The sequence below is a fragment of the Setaria viridis genome, chromosome 6 (assembly GCF_005286985.2).
Source record: "Setaria viridis chromosome 6, Setaria_viridis_v4.0, whole genome shotgun sequence".
NCBI classification, from domain to species: domain Eukaryota; kingdom Viridiplantae; phylum Streptophyta; class Magnoliopsida; order Poales; family Poaceae; genus Setaria; species Setaria viridis.
Genome location: NC_048268.2, coordinates 30,264,485 through 30,277,409, shown reverse-complemented (window position 1 = coordinate 30,277,409; position 12,925 = coordinate 30,264,485). Strand labels below are relative to the sequence as shown.

The following is a 12,925-nucleotide window of genomic DNA, read 5'->3' as shown; positions in this document are numbered from 1 at the left end:
GCTGCAATGTACTCTACTCACCGTGATTTCATCAAGCTTATGACAGGATTGGAACGCACCAAGATGCTCAACATCACCATACCGGTAAATTGTTTTTCCATCCCATCACCCCTCAGTCCCTCACTCTAGCCTTATTTCTTTGCTTGTATGGTATCAGCACTCCTGTCCCAAGGCTGGCAAAAAAAAATCCTTTTTACAATCCACCCGTACTATGCATAGGGTAGATCACTCACCACTCACAGGGCAACCTGTCAGATTGGGTGCAGAGGCTTCAGGAGCATATGTTCATGTTATACACAGGTCCAGTACCTTGTACTTTGGTCATAATTGAATTTCAGAGTCAATGCAAACAGGAAAAGTCACATTTTCTCAAATGATAATTTTGTATCGAAGTCTCAATTTTCAAGCTTTCTTAGATAAACAATTCCGTATGGTCCGAACAGAGTTCCATCATTCCATGCTAGTGTTTAAATTGTTTAGTGCCAGTATGCGCCCATTGACATATTCAACATATACACAATCAAGTGCATCTGTTAGATTTTCTTTTCCAATCAGTGAGTTGCACTCTCAAATAGCGACTTTGAACCTGATAGGATCCTCACTGCAGAAATTTATAGTATTCAAGTTCAACTGAACCTAATATCTTTTTTTATCCATGGTCCACGCCGGAATTCAAGCAAGTGATCCATGATTCAAGGTGTCCTATTGTTTAGTGTTTAGTCAGTTGGATCAGGTATCTTCAGCCAAGGCTGACAATGGCTTTCACGTTCATCTCTATGTTTAGGCACATGTTTAACCCTTTGATAAGTTCAAGATCTGTCAAACAAATTTCTTTCATTGTGGAGTTGGAATGATCCAAACCTTTCAATTATTAGTCTCACAGCGCATTACATAAGCTTATGTTTTATGGACAAAGCTAAGTCACATGCCCACCGAACCTTGTGAGGAAAAGATGCCGTGTATATGTTTGGAGTGATTTCATTTTTTTTGGCATTCTATGATTTGTTTTGGCAATCGAGTTGAAGAAAATGTTACTTTTTTGGTTACGTTGGAGTAACTGTGGTCATCTTTACAATCTGCTGCTCTCTTCATATTGAATATTGAGAAGTAATTTCTGAGTCACCCAGTTGCACAAGAAAAAGACAATAACCATATTAAGTTACCATTTGTAAAAGGTGGATGCCTGGGTTCCTGTTGTTTTTAACTTTTGTGTGTATGCTAGCTCGTTTGAGTTGACATGCGTTCAATTCTTCATTGGTTTCATAGTGGTAAGAAATTTGATATTGTGCATCCATGTAATTTAAGATCAGTGTTCTAGAGGACTATTGTACGAGGGATGTTTGCACGGATCTATACTGTTTATTCACATCTTAAGTTGTGTATATAATAGGAAGGGTGAATACTGCTTACTGATTTTAAAAATACTAATTCAAGGTGATATTATCCCAAACGAGAAAAATATTGTACCATCTAATAAGTGAGCAAGTGCACGAATACACTTTCCCTTATCTCTGTCTTCAATTTTAATCTAATGCTTAATTACCACTTGCAGGTTCTTTCATTGATTACTTATTCCGTGATGTTGCTGATCTTTTTTCATTTTTGTATAGGGATGGAGCGATGGTTCACAGGTAGTCAATGCAGATGACAAATTTTTGAATGCTCAGTGGGTTGATGGTATGTTTGCCAAACTTCACACTGTGCGAATGAAGAACATTCTATGCTTCTCTAATGAAATGCACTTTGTGGAGTTCATTCTATCCAAAGCAAGAGTTTTGCAAGTGCTATCTGTTTGCCCTATGCAGTAATGAGGAGGCAGTTATTACTATAAAACAATATCCAAAAGCTTCACCTGATTCGCAAGTCGTCTTCTTAGGTAGCAAATCTACAAATACATAAGCACTCTTACTCTGATATTTTTTTTATTCCATATATCCGCCATCTTAAAACTGCAGTTGTACCTTGTTATCATGTCTGGTATGCCATTCTGGGCACCCGAAAGGTACGGTTTGTCCAGTATTCAGTGTATTAAAGTATTGTCTGTAAGGTCAACATGTTTGCGTGCGAACGTCAAACTCATACTATGTAAATTTCTCTTCCAAAGCTTCTGCTATCCAAACTAGGTTGCCTGTTGCAAATATTATATGGTTAAAGAAAATGTATTGTGAGGCTTTTGAGGTAAATTGTGCTAGTGAGTTGCGCATAACAAAATTAGCTTATGAACAACATTTGCACATACCTACCACAATTCAATGTTTATTTAATCATTCAAACCATTTTGGTATGGGCTCCAAAAAGCATAAAATGTCAGGGAGGGGGCAGCAATGAATGCAGTCTATGAAGGACCATGCTTAAAATTTAACTATAGATTCATATTTGAGAGGGGTTAGAGGGAACTAAATAGAGAAGTTGATGTGGATGGTAGCTTTATTCCTTCCTCCCTCCTCCCCTCCTTTCTTTTTCCTTTTCGATGTATAATTGTTTAAACATCTGTTACTTTTAATCCTTGCAGCATGGTATCAGTTCATACTTTAAACTTTGTGCATTCAATTGAGAAGTGTCTTCTTAGTTTTCAAATTTTTATGTTCATTTGATGGCCATACCAGTATGGTATTTTTGCCATGCACCCAGTGTTTGGTTTGCCTGGGATATCTCAGCTGAGTTTACCCACATTTTCAAATTTGCATCCAGTTTATTGGATCAATTGTTCCAAAACAATTGTTTAACCAAGTGTTTAGTATCTTTTAAGAAAATCAAGGGTTTTGTTATTGCACTTTCTTCATCCTCCCTATTTTTTCTCTACTGTGAGAGGTGCTGAGCTGTTAAAATATGTCATTAAATAGGGTAAAATGGTCTCATCACACTCTCTTTACAATAGATATGTGAGCATAGTCTCATATTACATTAACTTTACATATGGCATGTGTGCTTAGGGTAACTTTCTTTTCCAATAACTGGATTTATTTGCTCATCAAATGCAGTGGTCCTATCAATACATCCACTGAGAATGCTGAGGTGGGAGAGGTACAGACAACAGGCCGAGAGCATGGCTCTATCAACACACCCGCTGAGAATGCTGAGGTGCAAGAGACACCGACAGAAGACGGCAAGCGTAGTTCTATCTCTACATCCACTGAGAATGATGAGGCGGAAGAGAGACAGACAATAGGCAGCGGGTGTGCGTCTATCAATACGTCTACTGAGAATGCCAAGGTGGATGAGACACAGACAACGTGCAGCGAGCATGGATCTATCAATACGTCCACTGAGAATGCTGAGGTTGAAGAAAGACGGACAGCAGGCAGTGAGCTGGTGAATGATCAACACCCTCAGAGGCGGCGACGGCTGGATCTGGAGTCTGTAGCGCAGCTGGAGCAGCTGGAGGTGGATATGCGAGAACTGCAGGAGGACATGCGGCTGCATCTTGACTGCAGGAGACTGGAACTTGAGAATAGGACATGGAGGCTTAATTCTGTCATTGAGAATCTGAAGTTCCGATCTTGCTTCAAGGTGAAACCTGTTCTAGCTTAACAATTACCCACTTCATGTCCTACAAACAGGTGACTCATACTGGCTGGTGGAAATGCAGGAGTTGTCTGAGCGTGCCAAAATTAGTCTGCCACCATTTCCTGAGCCTTCATCGGTCCTATCATCGCTTCTTGTAAGTAATGCTTGACTGATTCTTCAAGCAACAACTATGGCAGCTCTTACATGCTTGTCTTGTATAACTTGTTTTGATGAAGGCCACGTCCAGAACTGGAGATTCTCCTGTCAATCTTGGTGACAATGGTGCTGCAAGTGGTCATGTGGATTCTTCAAAAGACCATGGTGTAAATGGCGCTTCCAGTGCTCATGCGGATTCTTGAGATGACCATGTTGGCAATGGTGCTAGCATCCCCCGACTCTTCAGGGTAGCATGCCGTGTCTGATTGGTTTCATGATTCCAGTCCTCTCCCGGCATTGGTGCTTCAGTGCTTACTGAACAACGTACGATTTGCTTCTGTGGTGAACTATGATTGACAAGGCATTCCACATTTGTTGTCTCAGAATTTGACGTCCAATATTGTTCCCTATCGTTAGTAAGATCTGTATGAATTGTGATGGTATATGCGATAGCTCTGTTTCCTTCACTGTCCGCATGGTGAGGGTGAATGACCTTGCCATATTGCCATTCTAAACGGCTGGAACCTGACGCTTGAGTGCTTGACACAATTGTGGGTGAGACGTCAAGCTGCCATGCAGCAAAAGGGCAATTCTGGACTAGTGCACATTCTCAAGGAATGATTGTTGGAATACCTATACACACACATAAGTTTCATAGGACAAGGAAAGCTAAGAAAGGCTAGGCCTATTGAAGCTGACATTTCCTGGCCAATTATTGTGTTCCATCTCATATCAACGTTTCATCATTTGTTGTCTTTTACAGGGGCATATTATTGCTTGTCTTGCTCGATTGGGAGTGACAGCTTGTGCCTAAATTTCCAAAAAATTTGGTTCTCAATAAAGGAGTATATCCAATTTCACTCATACTATCACAAAAGCATTTTGGATGTATCTGCACGGCATCCAAGGACAGCAGAGAATGCATACTCTGTTTCCCTTGCAATTCTGCAAAGCTCATACTACAAGTGTTACGAATTGTGGTCGGAAATTTTGTGTTTCCGAGAGGTTTTCTCGTGTTTTCAAAAGAAAAAAGATTTCTGTTTTGGATATATGTTGCTGACCTATACCTGCCTTTGCAAGTAGCATGTCATGTCCTCTACAATCCAAAATTCTCAAATCCATACAGACCATACGTGATGCGAGCAAAATAAGTGACAGTGACGCCACGATCAAGGTTGCCAAGACATGCATGAGAAGGGCAAGACGCGGAGAGATTCTGAGAAATCATTGCCCTCTTGCCGAGCCGGCTACATGACACCGGCGACGGCACCATCAGGGAGAATTTCCCTCCGTGTCCATAGAAAAAGGGCCCCGGAGAATTTCTCCGACGCTCCAAACCGCACAGCCCGACAGAGACGTCGATCAGCGGTGAGCTCAATCGACGGCACAGAGAAGGGGGGCACACGATGACACGAAGATAGAAGTTTCCACGACATATTTTTCTCCCCAGAAGTAGCAACACCGGCATTGCGCGCAATGGAAATTGTTTTATCGCACGCTTAGCACGGTTTCATGCTCGTGACGGGTAAAATGACTGAAGTGACTCAAACTTGTCGTGTTGCACTGTACTATATATTCTTACATCTTAATTTCAAATAGCATAAGTTTTTAAAAAAATTCAAATAGCACGAGTGATGTGTTTTTTAAAGAAAATAATGTAATTTTCGTAGCCAAGAAAATGATTGACCCACGGCTGTTTAGCCCGTTTTACACTCGGTATAAACGTTACACCGTGCTTAGCCGTGACCGTTTAATCATCCGTTTGGCTTGTTTAATTGCATGTTTAACTTATTTAATTGGCTGTTTAGTCTGAATAAAGAGTTAAACGGTGGGTGACCTCCTGTTTAGTGTTTAGGATAACATTAGTTACTGAAATATACCATAATACCATATCCGCTCTTAATTATATGACTCTTAATTATATGACGTTAGCACAAACTAATCAAACATCATATATTTTAGAACAGAGGTAGTATTTGACTTATTTGTTTAGCACTACTCCATGGCTTAAGCTTCTTGCCAAGGCTCAAGTGACTTTGGATGGAACTGAACCATGAGAAAATAACTCCCACAGTCGCAAGTTTCTATGCACAATGCATTCAGCAAACCCTGAAAATTGTGCTTAAAACCCCGGCGACCGGGTCAACAGAGGGCACAGACGACAGAGCAAAGACAGACAGAGGCTCGCGTTGGCCTCCTTCCGGAACGTCTCCGAATGGCCGGGGCCCCCCCGGGCCCTGAAGCTGAACACCTCTCGCCCTCCCGTCCAAACACATCGAGGCCAGCGCTCCAGCAGCGACGGAGACCCCAACCGTCACCGGTGCAACCAGACAATTATTGCGCGCGACCGCCGCTGCGTTGCAATGCAACAGTGCCGTGACGCCACGACCTGGCGGCGACTGGCGACGCGATCTTCTCCGCAGCCGCCTGTGGGGGTGGATCGATCGGTGCCGCCGTACGCTGACGCCGGCCGGCGGCCGGGCTCAGCTCCGTCCCTTCACGTGGTGGGGCGTGGGTTTCTGAGCCGGCCGCACGGACGGAAGGCCAGGAGGGCCTGTGCGCCGACGACGACGCTGCGCGACCGGGCTCGCAGCGAGTCAGGCCTCAGGCGCCTGAGGGGGCGATTGGCAGCCTGTACCTAGCCAGCGCTGCATCTGTGGATGCAGCATCTTTGACTTTCGACGTCTTCGGTAGCCTGAAGAGCTTATGAGCCTGGTTCATCGGATGAAAAAAGCTGCACCGCGTGGAACGGAGAATTTGGTCGTTCCACGCGAGCCTGGTTCGCTCGAGCGGCGGGTAAGAAGCCGCGGTCACCACCCGTGAGCCTGTGAACAAGTATTCTTTCCCAAATCTCTCTTCCCTATGCTGCTGCTTCTTCCTAGCCAGGGTGTGCCGTTCGCCCCTTCCCATCGCTGCCCCTCGTCGCAGCCACCTCGCCGGTCATCGCTAACCTCCGGTCCCGCAGGGTGCCCCAATGCTACCCGCATCCACGGGGGCCTCGACCATCAGCGGCCGACAGCCGAGTTTATCATGCTACTGCCATGCCAAGGACGAGAAGTTGGTCGAGGCGGTCACCGTGCAGCCGGCGGACGAGTTGTGGAGGCTGCTGCCGAGTGATTGCGCTGGCTCTTGTTGCACATGACATCGCCACCGCACTCTATTACCTGCATCCAGGCTCAAATCCAATCCCCACAAATTAAATCAGAATTCACCAAGCCACCAATCGAGCTGCTCACCGCCAAAACCAAGCTCACGCACATCGAATCAAAGCCTTCAGCCATTCAATTCGAAATTGTCACTAAAAGAATCAAAGGGCCCCGAGATGAGGCGCGATGGTGTCAGGTGTGGGCGGCGTGGTTCTTGACGGCGATGCCGTTCCTGACCGCGGGCGAGGAGCCGGGGAGGCCCTCTTCACCTTGCCACGCTGCACGTCGCTTGCTCCTACGGCGGCGAGGCTAGTCCATCTCGCCTTCGCCACCACCATCTGGGGCTCTGGCCTCTGGATCACTTCACCGGCAACGTCTTCATGTTCAACGTAAGCAGCATAGCCGCTTGTGTTCGCCCCGTTGATTCGCTAGTCTAACCTGGTAGCAACGACATCAACCAATGTGTTTACGTGTGCATGTCCTGGTTACTCGAGCAATGACAGTAGGCAACCATGAGAGCATGTACCCTGCTTGGAGGGAAGTTAGAGAAAAGCTATCACTAGTGCCTGATTCTAGAACAGAGGAGATAGAGAAGATTAGAGAAGTAGAGATGGTGGATGGTAACTCTACCGTGTCTTGTATACAAGGTAAGCATACCAATTTGTGCAGCCTACCAATCAGCGTTTAAGGGGAGCCTGTTTACACTGATTCAACTTACCAAACAACATAAGTTTCTGCACCTATGTAGCCATGTTCTGTTGATCCAGGCTCGTCGGAGATGGTAAAAAAAGGCATGCAGCTGCCAAACGGACCCTGAGTTCGTCAGGGCTTGAGAGGCTGCTGCGACGCGATCTACGTAGCTGGGGCGCCATTGAAGGCGCTGCACGTACAGGCAGCTGCTAGCGAATCGTCTTGGTGCAGGGTAGCGTACTCACGCCCCCGGAGCCTTTCCGAGGCCGATCCTGAGGATCCACATTGGCCGTCATGCAGGCGTACTTTTCTGGAAATCCTGAACCCCTGATACGCGCTTGAAGAGGACGTATACACTGTGCTGGTATCAGCAATTCAGCACTGCCCATGAGTGATGACGGCAAGTACGCAGCCCTGAGCGTTTTGTTTGTACTGAAATCGTAATCCAGTTTTTATCCTCTCTTTTATACTGCCAGTGGAGCCGTCGTGGTAATGGTAACTGGGCTTCTGGATTTGGTACTGTGATCCTCGTGATTTAAATGTGCGATTTTCATCTGTTACGACAACTTAGATGTGAACGCGAATCTTGTAACAATTGGTACTGTGACGTAGCACTTCCTCCGAATCTTACACGCATTGCAGTCTCACTTTTGGAGTCCTGGACATTTATAGTACAAAGACATGACAAAATGCCCCATTGTACTGCCATAATATTATGACATTTTTCAAAACATGGGTGCTAGTGCAAATGCACATTGTAAACAAATGCTCGAAATGGCATTTCTCTCCACACCATGCCAATGACCAAAACATTACAACCGGATGGACCATGGGCAATTGACTCTCATCCACCAGCAAAAGTTGTGCAAGTCCATCCTTCCATTCCTCACGATTGATTGCCAATTCAACACTTGCGAATTGCTGCCCTGTTTTCACATTTCACCGCGGGATTATATTGCTGCAGTATAGCTTTGGAAGCAAACAAGATGCACTCATCCTGGCCAGCCATTGTATTCAAATAAAACCAAACCACTAGCCAGGAAACGGAAGTGCATGGACCACCAGGCACTTTCCTTGTTTCAGAAAGAAATGAAAATTAAAAAAACCACACACCCCGCCTCCTGCCCTTCCCGTTTTCTGCAGCTCAGCTCCGGAGCCTCCGCTCATGTGCTCCGGTTCCCCCCCTCGCCTCTCCTCGCCGTCTGCACCTCCCGTCTTTCTGTCTCCGGCAGTGAATTCCAGTCACCGCCCGCGCATGCCAATCCCAGCGAGCGCAACCGCATCCAAGGATAGGAGCGGACCCCATCGGCCATCGCCAGGAGGAAGACGACAGTACGACACGGCCAGATGAGTGCTGAGCGAGACACGGCGAGTGAGCGAGTGGCAGCTGGACCCTACCCCCAACTTCCAATCCTGAGCTCGGCGATCGCGCCCGTGCTCGGCCCCTCGGCGCGCGCGACGATCCAGCGGCAAGGAGTACAGCGTCGCCATGCCATTGGTCAAGCCCCGCGCGGCGCGGTACACCACCACCAGCTGCGCCCTGGTACGCCTGGGCTGGGGGCCGGCTGGGGCGATGGAAACTTCAGCTTCAACACAGGGCCGCGTGTGGGGGCGTGCTCTTCCCGCATCCATTCCCGGGCAGGCATGGGCGCCGCGACCGAGAAATTTTTGGGCAACCTGGCGAATCTGGCCTGCCGCAGGACGACGAGCGCCATGTGCCCGTGTTCGTTCGTTCTCATCTCCATCCATCCATCCATCTGCCCGGAGCTAGCGAGTGATCGGTTGCAGTTGCAGTGGTGAAACGGGCACGGGAGGAGCTTCAGGGTTGCAGCACACAGAAAGTGAAGAATTGGTAGGACGGATGAATTATTTGCAGGTCCAAGCAAGAGGGTGCCATGGTGGCCCATCGGCTGATTCTCCTCCCGGCTGCGAGCACAATAGTGGCAGACAAACTAACGTTAGATCCGATCATAAGCATCCATCTCCGCGCTGCAATCATCTGTGAAACTCGAAAAAGGCAGGGACTGACTGGACGGCCTCTCTAGAAAAGAAAGCTATAGTAATGCATAGTATCCGAAACAAAAAAAGATTTTTAAAAAATGAAGGAAAAGAGTTGCAAACTTTGGTTGGAATTTGCAACATGCCGACGTTTGTTTATTTCCTCTTGTTTTTGAGAAACGTGAGGGGGCGTTTGACGTCCGCGTGTCCGCTCGTTATAAACCCCCGCGAGACCCAAACTACCACGAGCGCAAGCGAGCGGAGCGCGGTGACATCACAAACACCGGGAGAGCGCCCCAAGCTAGCTAGCTGCTCTGCCTTCTTGCCTGCCTAATCAGCTCGGCTTCACGCCTGTGCTGGGAGGGGTTTGGGTTGGGACATCAGCTGCTAGCAGCTGCCGAAAGGCCAACGCTCCCTCGTGCAAGCAAGATGATGCTCGCGTACATGGACCGCGCGGCGGCGGCCGCCGAGCCGGAGGACGCCGGCGAGCCGGCCCCCGTGGCGGCGGGGTGCGCGGCGGCGACGGACTTCGGCGGGCTGGTGAGCGCCATCCCCGCGGCCGTGGTCCGCCCCGCGAGCGCGGACGACGTGGCGAGCGCCATCCGCGCGGCGGCGCGGACGGCGGGGCTCACCGTGGCCGCCCGCGGGAACGGGCACTCGGTGGCCGGGCAGGCCATGGCGGAGGGCGGGCTGGTCCTGGACATGCGCGCGCTGGCGCTGTCCCGGCGCCCGCAGATGCAGCTCGTGGGTTGCCCCGGCGGGGGCAACAACGGCCCCTGCTACGCCGACGTCCCAGGCGGCGCGCTCTGGGAGGAGGTGCTCCACTGGGGCGTGAAGAACCACGGCCTCGCCCCGGCGTCCTGGACCGACTACCTCCGCCTGACCGTGGGCGGCACGCTCTCCAACGGCGGCGTGAGCGGGCAGTCCTTCCGCTACGGCCCGCAGGTGTCCAACGTGGCGGAGCTGGAGGTGGTCACGGGCGACGGCGACTGCCGCGTCTGCTCGCCGTCCTCTCACCCGGACCTCTTCTTCGCGGTGCTGGGAGGGCTGGGGCAGTTCGGCGTCATCACGCGCGCCCGCATCCCGCTCCGCCGGGCGCCCCGGGCGGTGCGGTGGACGCGCGTGGTGTACGCAAGCTTCGCCGACTACACGGCGGACGCGGAGTGGCTGGTGACGCGGCCCCCCGAGGAGGCGTTCGACTACGTGGAGGGCTTCGCGTTCGTCAACAGCGACGACCCCGTCAACGGGTGGCCGTCCGTGCCCATCCCCGGCGGCGCCCGCTTCGACGCGTCCCTCCTCCCCGCCGGCGCCGGCCCCGTCCTCTACTGCCTGGAGGTGGCCCTGTACCAGTACCCGGACGGCGCGGTGGAGGACGACGAGGACAAGGTAGGTAGCAGTAATTGCCCAGACCCCGCGCGCCCGGCGCATTCCCGTACTTGCCCTCGGCCGGTGGCGTGGCGTGTACTTTTCCGCGGGGATGTCTGCCTCGTCGCGTAATCCCCCGCTGGATTCGGTGACGGGCGCGGCTGCTGCCCTGCTGCCTCCTCCGCGTCCTGCCAAACCACCCAGCGCACGTACGCACGCCACGCCGCGCCGCGCTGCACGGCCGCGCCCCGATCTCCCCCGCGGGCGGGGCGATCGAATCGGCGCGGTACAATGCGGCACCGCGCCGCGCCACACGGCCGCAGCGGCCGTGACGCGATCGCGCTGCCTCCCCGGCCCGTGACCACGCGGATCGCGTCTTTTGGCGACGCCCGCGCAGCGCCATCATCACCACCCCCCGCTTTGCTCTTGTCCCCACGGCGCACGCAACGCCCAGCAGCACAGCGCGCTTTCCGCGCCGGAGTGGAGTGACCACGGCGGCATTGATTGCTCGGATTCTGTTGGCACCCACCGGTCGGCCGATCCGTCCGTGCGCCGCTGCCCGTCGTCGATTCGTCACGCTGACCTGATCGGTCCGGTTTGTTGCCTACCTGTGTGCAGGCTGCGGCGGCGGCCGTGAGCCGGATGATGGCGCCGCTCAAGTACGTGCGGGGCCTGGAGTTCGCGGCGGGTGTCGGGTACGTGGACTTCCTGTCCCGCGTGAACCGGGTGGAGGAGGAGGCCCGCCGCAACGGCAGCTGGGACGCGCCGCACCCGTGGCTCAACCTCTTCGTCTCCTCCCGCGACATCGCCGACTTCGACCGAGCCATCATCAAGGGCATGCTCGCCGACGGTATCGACGGGCCCATGCTCGTCTACCCCATGCTCAAGAGCAAGTGAGTTTTCTTTTCTCTTTTTTCCCCCCCTTCTCGTTCGTCTCTCTGTGTGTGCGGACACGGCCGTACGGGGTAGCACAGCGGTGGTGGTGGAGTGGTACTGTTCCTCCTGCCGTTGGTCCAGTGGCGCGTGCAGTTGCCGTTTGCGGCAAAAGGGCCGGGAGCCATGTGAGCCGCCTTGCCCTCTCCTCTGCTCGTCGTCTCGCTGACGTCTGGCTGGTCCGGGATAGGACGGGGTGCTGAATCGGACGGGTAATCGGCCGTCCGTCCGTACCTGCTGTAATACGGCCGGTCCGGTCCGAGCTCCGATGATTCTCCATCGCCGCTTCTGTTTCGGATTTAGCCGTGTCTTATGATTGTTATAAATTATGGGGCCGACTCCACTGCACAGTCCATGCCAAGTGGGGCCGACTGGCCGAGAGTGTGAGAGTGGTTTCAGCTCACAGTGCGCACTACTGTCCGTTCAGTCCTAAACTCGTGTTTTGGTTGGTGCAGGTGGGACCCGAACACGTCGGTGGCGCTGCCGGACGGCGAGGTCTTCTACCTGGTGGCGCTGCTGCGGTTCTGCCGGGGCGGCGGGCCGGCGGTGGACGAGCTGGTGGCGCAGAACGGCGCGATCCTCCGCGCGTGCCGCGCCAACGGTTACGACCACAAGGCCTACTTCCCGAGCTACCGGGGCGAGGCGGAGTGGGCGCGCCACTTCGGCGCCGCCAGGTGGAGGCGCTTCGTGGAGCGCAAGGCCCGCTACGACCCGCTGGCGATCCTCGCGCCGGGCCAGAAAATCTTCCCCAGGGCCCCGGCGTCCGTCGTCGCCGTGTAGCGCGGGCACCCGCAGGGGGTGGGGGGCCGGGGCTGGCATGGCATGGCCGCATGGGATGGGGGGAGGACCAGCCAGGAGTTAGCTGCTGGTGGTAGATGATCGATCGATCGCCCCTGCTGTTGCCGGTAATGATGGTGATTACGCTGCTGATCCTGGTGATGATGGGCGATCGAGGAGCTAGCTGCAGGGCAATGATGGCGATAGGGCCACCGTTAGGTGCATCTGATCGATCTGCATGGGATTGGTGTGTGGGGAGATCCGCATGAATTTTCCATGGGGAAAAAGTTTGAATGAGCTCGCTGCGTGAAGGCGCAGAGGAAAACGAAAGCTGTAGCCTTTTCCGCTTTGCA

At 52.1% G+C, this 12,925-nt stretch overlaps 1 protein-coding gene across 1 annotated transcript; it reads left to right on the top strand.

Moving 5' to 3' along the window:
- Positions 1–9,499: 9,499 nt before the first annotated feature.
- LOC117862053 (cytokinin dehydrogenase 11) lies at positions 9,500–12,925 on the top strand. The gene is made up of 3 exons (XM_034745566.2): positions 9,500–10,883; positions 11,481–11,755; positions 12,251–12,925. Exons 1-3 carry the CDS (start codon positions 9,927–9,929, stop codon positions 12,573–12,575), a joined length of 1,557 nt encoding a protein of 518 aa, XP_034601457.1. The 5' UTR covers positions 9,500–9,926; the 3' UTR covers positions 12,576–12,925.